The sequence below is a fragment of the Onychomys torridus genome, chromosome 11 (genome assembly GCF_903995425.1).
Source record: "Onychomys torridus chromosome 11, mOncTor1.1, whole genome shotgun sequence".
Taxonomy (NCBI): domain Eukaryota; kingdom Metazoa; phylum Chordata; class Mammalia; order Rodentia; family Cricetidae; genus Onychomys; species Onychomys torridus.
The window spans coordinates 4,566,697-4,583,970 of NC_050453.1; the positions used below are offsets into that span (position 1 = coordinate 4,566,697).

The 17,274-nt window shown below is 49.0% G+C and overlaps 1 protein-coding gene across 3 annotated transcripts in view; it reads left to right on the forward strand.

The window, feature by feature from the left end:
* The first annotated feature begins 3,534 nt into the window (after positions 1 to 3,534).
* Positions 3,535 to 17,274, forward strand: part of Vash2 (vasohibin 2) — a 35,382-nt gene continuing 21,642 nt past the window's right edge. Inside the window, exons 1-3 of one of the 3 annotated variants that reach the window (XM_036202510.1) lie at positions 3,535 to 3,746; positions 4,307 to 4,708; positions 12,269 to 12,357. In XM_036202510.1, coding sequence (XP_036058403.1) covers positions 4,433 to 4,708; positions 12,269 to 12,357 — 365 coding nt within the window. In that variant the 5' untranslated portion in view covers positions 3,535 to 3,746; positions 4,307 to 4,432. The other 2 variants (XM_036202512.1, XM_036202511.1) reach the window with 2 other exon arrangements.

A 17,274-nucleotide genomic window follows, 5' to 3' on the forward strand; every position in this document is an offset into this window, starting at 1 on the left:
TTTTCCTCGTGTACCCAGCTGTCTCGGCATCTAAATTTTCCCTTCATGAGTCTACAATTCATATTAGAGTAGGAGCCCAACCTCTTTGGTATGAGTTCATCATAACTAATTACATCTCGGTGACAATATTTGCAAATATCACATTCTGAGGTACTGAGGGTTGGAACATCAGCATACAGATTCAGTGCAGGAGCACACACAATTCTGCCCACAACTGTGTGACTTCTCCTCCATGCTATCAGTGGAAAAAACTCTTCCAGTTCTTCCTGTGTGCCCAGCACCTCCTCCTAGCTTCTCTAAGCTTTGTTCCCCTTCATATGCCCGTGACTTATTTCAAATGTTCATTCCTTTTGCTGGGTAACTGCAGTCATTTCTCAGTCTTGACTAACAGACAATGAGACACTCTAGGCACAAATGTCTCCAAATCTGTTTGTGTAGTGTCTCAGATTCAAAGTGAGGCCCAGCTCACCCTCACCAGGCTCTTTGTATGGGTTTTCTCATACCTTATAATATGACTTGTGTTGTGGAATAATACCTTAACTGTGTGAAGCTGTGTTACATTTGTTTCTGCTGCTTTTGTTAACAATTTTATTAACAAAACAATGTGTTACATTTGTTTGATTAAATAAAATTAGCCTGGGGTCGGGAGGCTGAGTCAGCAGCTAGCTGTCAGGAAGTGGTAGGGAGGAAGTAAGTACAGAGAGGGTTCTTTAGTGGGGGCTGAGCAGAAGGACAGCCCCTTTCTTCGGAGGCTCAAGCAAGGGGAGATGATTAGCTATTTGCTATTCAGCCTCTCTGAGCCAGCAGGGTTTCACCTCAACCTTTGAACCCTGAGTTCTGTAGAATGATAGGGATTTAGATAGTTTCCTTCAGTGGCCGTGAGAGAGCTGGTGCCCGAGGGAACAGACTTCCCACCTGACTACGGCTGAGTGGACGAACAGCTGCTGGTAGCTGAAGAGTTGCAATTGCCGGATGGGACAGCAGTTGCTTAAGGGGCGGCCACTGTATTGAAAGAAAAACAGCAGACTTGGGTCCCTAGAAGCCAGGCGCTAGCCCTGATTGCTGGGTAGTGATACTGTCAGGAGACGGCACCGTTTTTAGGAGATGGGCATCTGTACTGGGTACTTCTTTCCTTGTTGTGACCAATTACTCAACACTACGCAACTTGAGAGAAATGATTTATTTTTGGCTCACAGTTGGGGGGGGAGACCCAGTCTCTAGTGGTAGTGGGTAGCTCCATGTGGCAGAAGTGTGCACCTGGTCCCTCACCTCCGGTCTAGGAGGAACAGAGAACAGACTGGAAGTGGGCCTGGGTTATAAACCCTCAGTATCTTATCTCAATAACCCACTTCAAGTGAGGCTCCTACTCCTAAAGGTTTGACAGCTACCTACGATCATGCTGCCAACTGGACAGCAAGTGTTCAAACACATGAGCCTATGGGGGACACTTCACATTCAAACCCACAACAGGTCTAACAAAAGTAAGTTAGGTCACTGAGGACATCCTTTAAGTGGGATATTGGGACTTTGGTCCTTGCCCACTCTTTCTTTGCACCTCAGCACAGCTCTCAATGAAGAGGTCTTGGGCCCCTGGGCCAGCAAGTTCACTCAGGAGCCTATATTGACTTCACTGGAAAAGTTGCTGAATTTTGTGCCTATCTTCACAGGCCACACTGCGCATCCCATCTGTGGGAAGAAGAAATCAGCAACCAGAATCCCGGGGACTGTCGGCAAATGCTCTCCCCTCCACTGTCAGTGAGTTGTGAGGCCTCTCAAAGCAGGAAGGTGAAACACAAACTCCTTCTGGTGTCTGGAGTTTCTGTTCAGGCAAATCAGGATTCAAGTTACGGTTGGACAAGATGCTGGGTGCTGGGTAGACTTGGTCTATGTGTGGACAGCAGAATTGGCTGGTCTCTGCCATTCTTTGATGCTTATAAACCAGCCTGTTCACCTCAAGTGTGTGTGAACTATCTTCTCTGAGGGACTGCAAGGCCAAATTCTGATCCACACACGTGCTTGTCCTGGCAGTCTCTTCTGGACTAGGAACAGGGAAGTGGAAAGGCGAGAAATGGACTAAAGGATGACCTGCAGAAAGAGGGAAGGAGGCTGTCATTTTAATTAGGAATGGGATTCTCCAGACACCCATTGTCCTTCTTCCAGATTCTTTTCCAGGGGGGCTTGTTGCCTATGAACTGATGGTATAGTTCCAACATGGCCCATTGGCTTTGTTCACATAGACTGGCATTGCTGTGCTCAGTCCCATAGTCCTATGCCAGGGCTCTGTCCTGGAAGGTTCAGAACGCAGGTCCTCTCTCTGGTCCTCTGCTTATCCCAGCTCCCACCCTGCCTGCCTTATAGAGGTTTCCATTCCGAGCCCTGTATACAGCTGAGCAGCCAGAAATGGACCCTGTGCAGGCCTCTTTCCCGTGGTGTCCAGCAGAGAGGTTTGGCAGAGCTGACTCACCTGCTTGAAGCTAGGCTGCTGTCCTCCAGTTCAGAGCCAGGCTCGGGCAGCCAGGCTCCTAGGGGGTTAGGAGAAAGCAGTTCACAGTCACAAGACCTGAGAGCCAGAACGCAGGGAAGAGGGCTCTGGTTTTCCTTCTTTCAGAAAGAAACATGAAGGTCCAGAGCAGACAAACTGTGTATCTAGGGGGTCAGTGGTTGTCCTCTTATCTCCACATATACAACTACACACACACACACACACACACACACACACACACACACACACAGAGAGAGAGAGAGAGAGAGAGAGAGAGAGAGAGAGAGAGAGAGAGAGAGAGAGGGATTTCAGGATTTCAGGGCTGGGGAGGTAGTTCATTTGGTAAAGTACTTGCCTAGCATAACCTTGGGTACTATCCCCAGCATACATGAATGGGGCTTGTAAGGCTCTTGTAATTCCAGCGCTTGAAAGGTGGAGACAGGACCAGGAATTCTAGGCTCTCCTTCTCTACATAGCAAGTTTGAGGCCAGCCTAGGTGCTGTGAGACCTTGTCTCAAAAAGGAGTCGGGGTGGGGGAGAAAGAGGATAGAAGAAAAATGTAGTGATGCAGAGGGGGCTGTGGGAGGGCCACTCCTTGGCTTCAAGCATCCCACCAGAAACCAGTAACTGTGGCAGAAGGGGCCTGACGGGCCGCTTGTGTCTTACAGCAGCTTGGATTGAGGGACCTTGTTATCTATGACTCTAACAGAAGATGTAAGGCTGTATCCACTTGGTTAATCTGGAGAGAAACTTGTAATGGAGGATTTTGCTAAGTATTAATGTTGAGCATTTCCTGAGCCACCCAGAGCCCTGTAGGGTCGGGTCACAGTGTTCAGAGCGAACACCGCTCCAACGCCAAGACCCGCTCTACCTCCGAGTCACAGCTCCGGGTCCTCACTGCTGCGCCTCCGCCCCGGGGAAACTGGACCTTAGTCCCTGGATAGTTGCTCGAGCTCCTCAGGGCTCCCAGGACACCACAGCATCGGATTTCGCGTGGCAGCCCAGCTTCCCTTACTCCGATCCCCTCCTGTCTGGGGACCTTAGAGCCAATCACAGAGCTGCACAGCTCCGGGTTGTAGAGTCCCAAGCCCGGGACCCGCCCCTCTTTGTTGCGGTGTCCAATGGATGCATCCGGAACATCGGCGGCTGCCCGGGTGACTCGACTATATGTCACAGAATAACATTCGAGAATGGGACATGGAATGAGGTGACGGCCGCCGCAGCTCCAGCAGCCCTCTGCAGCAATGAGGCTGGTTGGCCCGAGGTGGGTTCCCGTGCCCCGCGCGCGCCTTGACTGCTCGCAGCTGCCACTCACGGTGTCCGCGCGGGACCCGCGGAAAGGGGGCGGCGCTGAGCTTGCCCGGGAACCTCGGCTGGAGCCGCCCCTCGCGCGCCAGGGTTTGGGGGGCTTCCGGGAAGACGCCAGGCCTCCCGAGCAAGCAGAGGCTGCTGCGGCGCCCTCGTGCCAGCCCCGGGTGCTCACGTGCCGGCTTGCTGCGGGTCGGTGGCAATCCACTACATCTAGGGACCCAGGGATGAGTGGATCCTGGAGGGGTCCCCTGTGCCTTCTTGCTACACAGCTGTCTTGCTTCTTTCTACCTTGTCCCCTCTGCACCCCGTGCTCCTTGCATGCTCCCCATCCCCGGGTGCAACTGGGTGTGAGTCTTCGTGGCGCCTTTCCAGCCGCCTTGCTAGGTAATCCGCCGGGCTAGAGGCTCGCGTTAGTCCTAAGGGGGTGGGTCTCGGGCAGCGAGGCAGGGGGTGGGCAGGAGCCCCCTTGCCTGTCTACTGAGCTGCAGTGTGTGCTGTTTCCACTGCTTTCAGGCCCGGCCGGTGAGCGGGGAGCCCGGCAGTTCCCTTAGTGCGTCCTGCGGCCGCGAGAGATGAAGGCCACCCCCGCAGGGCTCTGATCTCCGGCGCGCCCAAGTCCCCTGCCGCGTGCCCCTCACCATGACCGGCTCCGCCGCGGACACTCATCGCTGCCCCCACCCGAAAGGTGCCAAAAGCACCCGGTCCCGGAGCAGCCACGCGCGGCCAGTAAGCCTCGCCACCAGCGGGGGCTCGGAGGAGGAGGACAAAGACGGCGGGGTGCTGTTCCACGTGAACAAGAGTGGCTTCCCGATCGACAGCCACACCTGGGAGCGGATGTGGCTGCATGTTGCCAAGGTCCACCCCAAAGGGGGAGAGATGGTGGGCGCCATCAGAAACGCTGCCTTCCTGGCTAAGGTCAGTGGTGTGACTGGGAGAAGGAGAGATGGTCCGAATGGGCGGGATGGGACCAGCTCAGCTAAGAGTGGAGCAGGGAGCAGAGACCTCATGTCCAGCTACCGAGTCCTGTCTCTGTTCTGCTGCCTGAAGGGGTAGGCAGGGGGGCTTGCTGGCTTGGCCCTGTAAGGTTAGGCTGAGCTAAAATCCATTATGTACTCAGCCCCTGTAACATCTTCATCAAATGCTAGTGTCACCAGGTCAACACAAGTCACTCCAAGAAAACATAGAACCCCACGTCCACTCCGCCGGCCCTCCGTGGAGTGTTTCGCTTCTCCCTAGCACATGATTTATGGAGCCATGAGTGAATTTGTAGTCAACCAGCCAGCGTGAATCATTTCTAGACTTTTTGCCAATTTTCTTTTTCTTCTTTCTTTCGTTCTTCCTTTCTTTCTTCCTTTCTTCCTTTCTTTTTTTATGACAGTGACTTTTACCTCTGGAACTTGGAGAAAACAGTGAATTGCCTCTTCCCAGCTTATCTGGCATCATGGGGAGAAAGCGTTTGGCTGTGGCTTAAAAGGGACTTTCCAGCACACAGGATGAATTAGTCTCCCCGGGTAAAGTAAGAGGCCAAGTGAAGCTCTCTTTCTACTCTGGAGAGCAGCCAGCGAGCGGTTGAGCTTGGTGGCCAAGGATATGGTTACAGAGGGAAGATGTCCCCTGGTGGGAGTGTCCTGTTATATAAAATAGCAAAAACGCAAGCTAGATGAAAGCCTGGTGTGCCACTATGGAGATTGCTTTCTCGAACTCTAGGGACCCTGTTTGCTGAGAAGGATGCTGAGAAGTTGCTGGAATCACATACCCCAGAGCCATGCAGTAGTCAGTCACTAGCCTGTGCACAGCTGTGCAAGCCTGCAGACCAGAAGGCTGTGTGTGTGTGCCCTTGGGGAAGTGGAGGAGGCTCTCTGCTTCCCCGCTCCATCGTGTTTTATTACTCTGCTAGGCAGGGAATTTATTCCGTCCAAATAGGAGCTTGTCTGACAAGAAGGATGCCCCAGCATCAGCAGTAATGATCCCTGCTCTTGAACACAAACAGCCCAGGCTCTGAGATCATCTTCCTCTGCTTACCATGATCCACCAGAGTCCTTAAACATGCAAGAGCTGGCCAGAGGGGGCAGAGGCTGGATGCCACTGTGTGGGCTGGCTTCCTCATTCCTGCGTCTCCTTCCATGTGCCTTCATGGTTACCTCAGTTCTGTGTGCGGGAGTCCTCTGCGTGGACAAGCATCGGATCTTAGTATTGGTGAAGATGTCTCTCACTCAAGTCCTCCTGAGAGGGAGTTAGTACAAGACAGAGGCACCCTGCCTCTGTTCTCTGTGACCTCCTCTTCCTTCTCCTCCTTCTTCATCGTCCTCCTCCTCTTCCTTCTTTTCTTCCCCACATCAGTCTGCTCTTTCTGGGCCTTAACTCATTTGCCCCCAGGCGATCCCCACACAAACACAAGTGAGATGCAGTATTCTAAGTGTTGCTGAGGTGATGCTTCCAGTTCTGCAGCTGAATGCTTCCTTTTTATAAAAAGGATGCTCCAGTCAGGCATGGTGGTGAATACCAGTAGTCTCGTTACTCAGGAGGGAGAGGCAAGAAAATTACAAGTTCTAGGCCATTGAGTTCAAGGCCAGCCTGGAATGTGTAGTGTGACCCTGTTTCAAAAAGGAAAATGTTCCTGTATCTTATATGTGTCGTATTGTATTTTCATTGCAACCCAAGAGCCTCCTGACAGTTGCTGGTAAGTCAGGACTCCTCTAGCTGAGCACAGGCCATTAGCTGCTCTAGATTGGTTGTTTTTGCTATTTGTTTGTTTGCTTTTTGTATTTTTTTTTTTTTTTTTTTTTTGAGACAGGGTCTCACTCTGAAGCTTTGGTTGACCTGGAACTTTCTCTGTAGACTAGGCTGGCCTCTAACTCATAGAGATCTGCCTGTCTCTTCCTCCTGCCTGGCTCCTTTTATTTATTTTTTTAACTTTTAAAGATTTATTTTATGTGTATGGGTGTTTTGCCAGCAGGTATGTCTGTGCACCATGTACAAGAGTGCCCACAAAGGTCAGAAGAAGATGTTGGGTCCTCCAATCTGTAACTGGAGTTACAGACAATTGTGAGTCGCCATGTGGGTGCTGAAATTGAACCCAGTGTTCTTCACCATGGAGCCATCTCTCCAGGCCCCTCCCCATTCTTTGACAGGGTCTTTGTTGTATCTGGGGCTAGTATCAAACTTGTGGTCCTCTTGCCTCGGGGTTCTGATTTCTGGGTTTATAGGCATGTCCTACCACCCCCTGGTGACAATTGGGTCTTTAAACTTGAATAAGAGCATAATATTTCATTTTTCCTACATTGGGTATTTGTTTTTTGTTTGGTTTTGTGTTTTGAGAAGTTCTTATGTAGCCTAAGTTAGTCTTAAATTCACTTTGTTGAGGCTGGCCATTGAGCCTAGTCTCTACCTTCCAAGTGAGCACTGAATCTTAATAGTTGGTTCTCTATCCCCAACCCCATCATGGATTCTCCTAGCTTCCATATCCCCCAATCCTGGCTCCTTCCCAGGCACAGGCATGCAAATCTCAAGCTGCTCTGTCAGAGGCCATTCCCTCCAGCTCCAGGGCTTGGCAGTTTCTCGTGGAGCCAAGTTTTTCTCCTTTGGTCAAGCCAACACCATTCTGTGAGGAATTTACACCAAAGGTGTGTAGCGGGACAGTGCTGAAGAAGAATTGCAGAGTTTGGGCAAGGTTAACTACTTTATCACTAGAATGGGAGCTGAGGCAAGAGAGTATCTGGAGCAAGTTCCCAGGGTCTGTGAGGCACGGATGACATGTCCTTCAACTGCAAGACATTCTGTTAGGGACCGTAATAAGTTCTGCCTGAAGGCCTGGGCACCTTCTTCTTGGAGCAGGGTTGGGGAGTATCACTTGAGATCCTCTCTCCAAATTGTGACTGCATTCTTCTCCACTCACGGTTGCTGAGTCCAAGTGAACACCTGACTAGGTCTAATCCAGGCTTTTGCTGGGGTAATTTAAGAAAAGATCGAGTCACTGGGGTTACACAGAATGGGCAGTGACAGAGAGCGGCAGGTGCAGAGGAGCAACTGGTCCTTCTAGGTCTGGCTGTCAGGCATCCTGGTGCCCAAAGTCCTACCCTGCTGAGGCCAGACACAAGGTCACTGGGTTTCTTGCAGCCCCCCCCCCCCCCCCCCGGGTGTGTGTGTGTGTGTGATTTTTCACAGTGATTCCGAATTTGAAAAGGATTCACATTAGAGGCCTGAGATCTGAAGTGTGAGCAGGGATTTGAAACTCCTGCAGGCTCTGCCCCTGCACCCCTCTGCTTTCAGGATGCTCCCTCAGTTCTGTGGCCTGGATTCAGAACTATCTGTCTGGATCGTCACAAGATGGGGCTCCAGGACCTCTGTCCCAGGTCGCAGGTCGCGCCCTTTGATGCAGGAGCCCGGGGCCATCCTGGGACAATGACTGCTTCATGTTACTCCTCCCAGGTTTCCAGGAGGTTCCTGCTGCCTCTGCAGTCAAAGAAATGCTTTGGTTTCTCCTTGTTCTTGTCCAAGGTTGCTCGAGTTGGGGCTTCTTGCTGCCTCCCTGGCTCCAGGCCCGGCTTCCCTTCCCTTGTTCACGGCCATGCCAGCTGCACACCTCTGCTCACCTGCAGTCTTCCGTCTCGCCTTCTGTCAGCTTTCTTGTTTGGCAGGAAGGAGGTGGAGAGGCGGCCGCCAGAGGCTTGCCTGTACTTCTCATTATTCTTCCCTGCCTACCCCACACCCTCCTTTTCCAAACCCTCTAGACTTCCAGGGCTTCCTCACCAGCACTGGATCTGCCTTTCAGAGCATGGAGACTAACAGGAAGGACGGAGGATGGCATTTTACAGGGCTTTCATCTGTGTTGACGTTATTAGTGAACTTAAACCTTTTCCAGACAGTCATTATTTGCGTTTCTCCCTTAGTGAGCCACTATTTGTGACCTTCTTTGTTGATTGTGGTAAAATACATGGCACATGACCTTCCTTTTAAACCATTTTGAAGAGTGTGCTGCTGCTGTCGTTTGGATCCCAAATGCCCCTCCTTTCTCCTCTCAGACCTTGTTTACCACACGTTCCCTCCACCATGTGCTGCAGGTCCAAAGCTATAGGTACAAGTGACCATGAGTTGAAAACCTCTGAAACTGTGAGAAAAAAAATAGACCTTTGTTCTTTACAAGCTAACTATCGCAGGGACTTTGTCACAATGATAGAAAGTTCTGTGACATAAAGGACGTGCACGTGGTCATGCTTCCATCACCACCATGATCTCCAAAATCTTTCCCTCTGAAACCTACACACTAAACACCGACTGCCAGGTGCTTGCCCCCCTGACAACCACTCCCCGCTTTGTCTATGAAGCTGACCACTCTAGGAAGTTCATGATGAGGAATTACGTAGACTTTACCTTTAGAACTGTTTTTATATTTATGTGTGTGCGCGCATACACACCAAGACACACATACAGAGGTCAGACAGGTGTGGGTCACTTCCCATCATGTGGGTTTGGCAAAGGCCTGCTGCTGAGCTGTCTCCCTGGCTCAGTATTGGCTGTTTTGAGGTTGGCTTACTTCAAGGTTCATCCACATTTCAATGTGTCCCCAATATGTGCCTACTTGTGAAAGCTGGCTAGCATCCCTCTGTCTGGATGGAGTTTTGTTTCTTCATTCTGCCCATCCACAGGCATTGAGCTGGCCCCACTTTTTCTCAGAGCCTAATGAGCTTTCTTATCACTCTGTGAAGTCTCCACCAATTAAGGACACCTCCTCCTTGTCAGCATGTGCTGAACTTGGCAATGGAGTTGATGTTCTTAACTCCTATTGGGTAGGAAGACATCCTCAGGAAGTGAAACCTCAGGGTCTAGGAACTAGGGTCCCTGCTGGTTCTGAGCCTCTTCTAGCCCAGCTCCGAGAACATGTTACTGATGGCTAATGGCACACACAGCTACACCTTCTGCCTTTTCATACGGCTCCCAAGGCAGTGTCTCCCAAGGCAGTGTCGTTATTTTACCTGCATGCAAGTGGAGGCTCTAGGGGTCCTGTCATGTGGCTAGGGTCCACAGCTGGTAGGAGGCAGAGCAGGGATTTGAACCACTATGTATGTTTCCTCGTAGCACCTCAAGGGCCCTTCTGGTGTATACTCCAGATACAGCAGGAACACTGGCTGCCTGAGGTGCCCTTTGAAGTTGCCTCAGGCTAAGCCCCAGCCAGCTCACCCGACTTCAGGGTGACCAGCAGCTGATGGTATCTTCCACTGAGCACCTTGGCTCTCCCCACCACAGCCCTGCTCCAGCCCACTGGGGGAATGCCTACATTTGTCCTCCTACTTGGGAGCAAATGTGGCTGCAGCCAGCTGAGGTAACTGTGCAGCTGTTTTCCTAAATCCCTTGGGCGCCATTGGCTGCTATTCTGAGGCCCAGCTGCCCTCTGAGTCTCGCTTCACACCCTCTCTCTGGGCTTCGTGGGGTGGGGGAAGGGTAGAAATAACTCTGGTCAGCTCCCAAAATGGACTCTGAGCCAGGTCACTGGCTACGCGTGCAGGGACTCGCTCTCTTGTGTCCCACACTTCCTGACTTTTCTGTGAGAGAATCTCTGTCGCGCTTCCTTCTCTGCTCCCATGTTTCCTGCTCTGTTCCTGGCCTAGCGCTCGCAACATGGAGGTGCTAAGGAAGGGTCTGTTCTCCAGCCTCACATCTCTCACCTCTCTTTGAAACCTCTGATTTTGTTACATAGGTTTATAGACATGTGGGTGTCACTGTGAAAAAACAAGGAAGTCTCAGCACTTGCTAGTGTTGGTTGGATAGAGAATTCATGTGCGAGTTTGTGTGTGAGAAACTTTATGTGGGAGTGTGTGTGTGTGTTGGGGAAAGGGGTGTCAAATGGAGTCATGGGAACAAATCTTCAAATTGGAATCTTTTGCCCTCCAAAGTGACTCTCCCAGACAGGGAGTTTGAGTTGAGGTGTCAGAGAGAAAAATGTGGCTTGTAGAAGAGTTGGGCCTGTGTGTGTGCCCACACAGCCATGCTCGTGTGCACACACACACACACACACACACACACACACACACACGGCGCCTTGGCTTGGATGTACCAAGTGTGACTGCTTCCCTTCCAGCTGAAGGGACGGTTTCTGTGAACTTAGAATGCCTCAAAGCCAAGGCTGAGGTAGAGGCACCGAGAAGAGACCGTCAGCAGGGAAGTTGGCAGCAAATGTTGCACAAGTCGGAGAGGAGCTGGCTACCCCGTGCTTAGAGCACCATGCCCGTCTCTCACTGTACATGGTGGAGCCCTGCCTGGAGAGCCGGAAACTGCTCAGGTGCTCTGGCTCTGCTGCCCAGCTGGGCTGTCTGCGGTCGATCAGCTAACTGTGTTACTCGCAGCTCCCCTTCCATTTGCAAAGCTGGCCCTGTGCCCTCCAAGGATGAGACTAATCTTTCTTTTCATCCTTTTTACTTCTTTTGAAGAAGCAAATGCCTAGAGGAGCCTCCTCCCTTAATCCTGCACTCGTAGGGACCAAGTTTCTTAGTCACCAACGACATAGCCCACCACAAACATGCAGAAGATGAGGAGTCGGTGGGGATAAATAAACCTTAATGTGTTCCTGGCCGGCTGGTGTCCTTGTGTCTAGGGAGTGGTTTGGTTGAGTGCTGACTGTAGGCACTTGGGGAAGGAGAGCTGCCTGAGCTCCCATGAGGACGCCTCATGAGGAGAGGCACAGCACTTACCTGGGGAGAGTCGTCAAGAGGAGGGTCTCCCTTAATCTCGCACTCAGGAAACAGGCTCAGGAAGGGAAGTAGTGGGCATGTGAAGTGTGGTGTTGAGAAATGGCGCCCGTGGCTGGTGCACCATTCAGTTGTAGTTATTTATCTTGGATGCCATTCATCTTGTGTCAACGATGCTCAAGATGAGAGCACATATAATGGTGTCTTAGCCATGTCTTAGCCATGCTGCAGAATGGACCATGTGATAAAAATGTAAGGGTCAGGCTGGGCGGTGGTGGCACAAGTGGTGTAATCCCAGCACTTGGGAGGCAGAGGCAGGTGGATCTCTGTGAGTTCAAGGCTAGCCTGGTCTACAGAGCTAGCCTCGGACAGGCTCCAAAGCTACAGAGAAACCCTGTCTTGGAAAAAAAAATGTAAAGGTCAGTCAGTGAAGTATTTTGGGGTCCATCCTGGGCCAGTCTCAGTGGGTTGTTCCACAGGATATGGTCCATGGCCTCAAGAAGGCAGTTATGTTCCCATAGAGAAGTCAAACTGTGTTACACTCAGTGTCAGAAGGGCCATAGAGAACCATGACCCAGAGTGGAGTATGTTCAGAGGGGGCTTAGAGGGCCCTTCAATGGTGGATCAGCTATCTGAGGGGAGAGATGCTATCGGGGGGTCACTATGGCTGCTGGTGACTGCACCAGGTGTGTGTCTGCTCCCAGGAGCAGATCTCACTTGATTCAGCCTATGCTTGCTCCAGGAACTGTGCCCAAAGCAACCCCTCAATAACAGGAGCCCCCTCTCTCTGTAGCCTTCAATTCCCCAGGTCCCAAACTACAGGCTGTCCATGACGATCCCAGACTGGCTCCAGGCCATCCAGAATTACATGAAGACTCTACAGTATCCTTTCAGCCAGGGGCTGAGCACCCCAGACAAGGGATGGGCATGGTGATTGCAAGCTTGGTAGAAGGTCACCCTTGGGAGAGAGCTTGCAGCACACATGATAGCAGAGTACATCATGCAGAGACCAGAATGATGAGGGGTTGTCCCTCAAACAGAGATAAGGTTGGTCCACTGCGAGCCTGTGACTTCTCTTTTTCCCTTTCCCTGTCTTTTCCTCTTCCATTTTCTCTACTTCTTGGTTGTCTTTGTTCCTTCTTTCCCTACATGATTAGCTTTCTTTCTCCTTCCCCTCTCCTTAGAAATGATAGGATAAAAGGGTAGATCCTTGAATCTACTAAAAAGTCAACTACTAGTCTTAAATAGTTTATATTGGTATAGATTTTTGTATATTGATACAGATTTAAGGTTATTTTTGTTATGCTATATATGTTTCTATTCTTGTTTAAGGTATTGTACTTAATACAGCTCATTTAAAAATGTAATGTAAAGTTTTAGTTCTTGAAAGCTATTTAGGATAATAAAGACAGGTTAGTAGTTAGTCATCTATAACAATAAACTTATACTTAGGCATGTTTTCAAGGTCAAATAAATATATTTTAAATAAATAGATGGTCTTCAAACACTTCAGAAATCTTCAGAATATGGCATTTAAAATATTTTAATTACATGACAGTAAGACACCCTCTGCTCCTGGCAGCACTAATTTACTTCAAAAAAGGATGGTGGACATCAAAGAACCTCCATATGCAGTTTGTTTTCATTATTGGCAAAGTTAGCCACTGGGCAAGAAACTGCCCTTGCCTTGACTGTTGACAGTATGCTGTCCAAATTGGACAAGCAGGACACAAAAGAAGATGACTGCCAAACTTTGCCAAGACAAGGTAGAGCAGTCCTTAAAAAATTCGTGCTTCACAAAATGCTGTCAGATATTCTAGGCATGTGGGCCAAAGATGGATGCTCCAATGTTGTAGAGAAACTCGGATGACTGTCCAGGCAGCTGGCTGTTTCTGTCATTTCTATAGTTTTGGAAGTTGCTTGTTTGCACTTCCTGTTAACTCAGGCAATATTATATCCTTCTTGGTTTTTTGATAGAGGTTGAAGACTAGATAGTTATACTGTTCTCTTTGTTATCAAATTCAAAAATGAAACTTCCAAAAGAAATGTAAAGTTTATAAGGGCTGAGAGGCACAAAAGCTTAAGTTATTTACCTAAGAAACTGTTCTAAGGTCTAAAAAGGTATTTTTAGGATGGTAATACAAGTTATGATAGAAAGTGGTTTAGGTATAAAACTTTGGACTCATCAAAATAGGATAGATAATAGTTCCTTCCAAATTGCCAAATACAAGTGAACTGAACATTGTAAATGTTAATTCTTACTTGATAGTTGTTCTTATTATAGTTTTACTGTGTTAGAGCTAAGCCCTTTCCTTTTTATTTAGACAAAAAGGGGGAAATGTTGCAGAATATTTGTGTATACTGTAAAGCTGCGTCTCTGCCTAAGGACCTTCTGATTGATTTAATAAAGAGCCAAATGACCAATAGCTAGACAAGACAGAATAGGTGGGACTTCCGGGCAGAGAGAGAAACTGGGAGGGGGAATCTAGGTGTGTGATTTTTCCAGAAACTGAAGAAGTCAGACATACAGTACAGAACAGGGGTAACTGAGCCATGTGGCAGAGTGTAGATTATTAGAGACAGGTTAGTTTGTTATAAGAGTTAGCAAGCTTTCATAACTAGTAATAAGTCTCCAGGTCATTATTTGTGGGCTGGCATTACAGAGATAGTCCGACAAGGAAGCTTGCTATACTCCCCAGACTTCCTTCTCTACGCTCTCTCACTTGTTTTACCTCACCCTTGGCCTCTCAGGATCTCAAGAGACACACCAGTCTCTGCTGCTGGTTCCCAGCAGCTCAGGTAGGTGACTGTCCCAGTGGTATGCATAGGGCGTTTGGGCTCTGCAGTGGGGCCCCTGCCTCAGCTTGAACTGAAAGAGCTACTGAGGAGCCTGAGGGTTCGGTCAAGGCATGTTTTTGGCCTTCACAGTACCCTCAGGTTGTTTACAGTTGGGGTTAGTTTAGCTCTGCAGGTCCCTCAGAAGCAGCACTGTGGGGACAAAGGGGCAGAGGTGATGGCCATGGATCACCTCTGGTATTTATTAGGCACAGGAGTGAGATGGGGAGCTGACTTCAGTGTGCTTTTCAGGAGGTTGTACTTCTGGTTGACTGTGCAAAGAGGCCCCTGGCATGTTGGCTTTCTTTCTGCTTGCTCCTTCCCAGCCTTGAGGCAGAGAGGACTTCAGGAAGCAGGGAGCCTCTGTTGCAGGCAAGAATGATGTGTCTCTCCTGAAGGGACCAGACACCAACACCTTCCAAGGCTGCATAGCACCTGGAGAATAGCACCTGTTTCTGTTCATTAAGATAGATTACTGGATTAGCATCTCAGTTTCTGCCTCATAGGTCATCACCTTCCTATGTGGCACCTTCTCCATGGAGTCCTAGCTCCTGTTAGGAGACCGTGGCTTCCTCCAGAGAGAGGCTGGCAGCCCCAGGCCCTACCAAGGTATTGCTGCTGATCTCCAATCTGAGACACCACATGGATTGTTGTTGGTGGTTGAGGGGCACAAACACCTTCCCAAATGGACCCAGATCCCAAGAGCTGACCTTCTCTCAGTTGTCATATACTATCACCAAACATCCCAGGTGACCTGACGTTAGAGTAGCTCTCACTTCTATCTAGGACGAGGCCTTCCCAAGGAGAGTGAGCCTGGCTAAGCTTCATCACTAGGGACACATTTGCATGTATTTGCATAGCATTTTCTCACACTGATAGAAAATCTGCCACACATACCTGGCTTAGTCCTCATCATTGCTCTTGAAGGGTCCTCTCTTTTCTTTTTCTCTGACCCATTAACAATGGCCATTGACTACAAAGTAGGCAGTGTAAAGCACAAGGGAGATTAGGGGGCCGTGATCAAGGGAAACAGAGTAGAAACCCTTCTATTTCTGACCTGGTGTCTATTTCCTTGGGGAGCCTGACTGCTTTGCCTTGACACTGGTGGGGATTGCCTGTGGACCTACCTCTAGGCAGATTTTTCTGTCCCACCAGCCAGCTCCTAAATAACGACATGAAGACTTTAATTATGAAAGCTCAGCTGATAGCTTAGGCTTATTCCTAACTAGCTCTTATAACTTAAATTAACCCATTTTTATTCATTTACTTTCTGCCTTGTGGCTGTATCACCTTTACTCTGCACTGCCCATGCTGTTCCCTCTGAGTCCTGGTGTCTCCTTGCGACTCTGTCCTTCTTCTTTCCAGTGTTCTCTTTGCCCTGAAAATCCTGCCTAGCTATTGGCCATTTAGATTTTTATTATACCAGTCACAATGAAATATCTTCACACAAGTGTAAAGGAATATTCCACAACACATACCTAATTATACATGTGCTCAGATGTCAGTGGTATTTTGATGGGCTCAACCTTGCCTTCTGGAACAGTGTGAGTGGCAGTAAACCGGAATACCGGTCTTTGTGTTTGTTTGGAAAGGGAGCCCATGGCTTCGCTAGGTAAGGGAAGCCTGCCCAGGAGCTCTATGCTTTGCACAAGGAAGGCTAGAGAGAAACTTCCAGAAGTTCTGTTACCAACCACAAGGAGCTTAGAGAAGATGGCCAGACAATTTTTCATTACTTAATTATGGATTAATCTTACATTTTAGAAACTGAATTCTACTTTATATATACTGGGGACCCCACTGTTTGAGCAAAGTCTTTGATAGGGTAAAAAAAAAACACACTTTACAATAAGAACCCCTTGTTTTTTCTTTTACCCCTTAAGATTTTTACATTTCTTATTTTAGAAATGTCAAGCAAGCCTGTACCGTTATGAACATGGCCCAGGTCAGCCCCTCCTAAGGTACACTGGTTCACATCACCCTTGACCCTGACCATGTTGTTTCCAAAGTGTGACAGGAAGTCTTGAACCTACAACTGGAATCTGATTTTGAGCTCCAGGCTCTTTATCTGTGCCTCTCTCCTGGAGGGGACCTAGTTCCTCTCAGGGCAGTGTGAGGTGTGTACCCATGCTCAAAGCTGCTTGCATCACTGGGACACATAGTGAGTGAGTTCTAATGCACCCGACTGGGTACAGCAGCTCTGGGAAAGCAAAGGCACTCTTCATCAGCATCTTCTCAGCACACAGTTTTACGAATAGAATCTTGTTTGAAGCAAAAGAGTAAAACATATAAATCAAGTTTTCTTTAAGCTTAAAAAAATTCAAAATTGTGTCTCAGAAAGCATGACATGAGGGGGTATTGTGGAATACAATTTTAAGATGTATTACTTTTGTTTATGTTGCATTTGTTTAACTCTGTGAGGCTGTTACTGTGCCTGTGTAAAACACCTTTTGGTCTAATAAAGAACTGAATGGACAATGGCAAGTCAGGAGAAAGGACAGGCGGGGCTGGCAGGCAGAGAGTATGAGTAGAACGAGAAATCTGAAAAGAGGAGAAAAAGTAGCCAGAGAAGGAGGAGGACTCTAGGAGCCAGCCACCCAGCTACACAGCAAGCCACACAGTAAGAGTAAGATTTACGGAAGCAAGAGAACAGGAAAAGCCAAGAGGCAAAAGGTAGACGGGATAATTTAAGGAAAGCTGACCAGCAACAAGCCAAGCTAAGGCTGGGTATTCATAATTAAGAATAAGCCTCTGTGTGTGATTTATTTGGGAGCTGGGTGCCAGCTCCCCCAAAAGAGTAAAATGACAACCAGCAACAATGGGGGTCTTTGGTGGTACAGGTTTGCTAGCTCTGGAGAACTGGGCAGTCGGTCAGAATCAGGATGATGTGGATAGTTGTACCATCTGTTTAGATTAGTGATGTCAAGTGTTGATCCAGGCATGAAATAAGTGACATTTTCTTAAGTT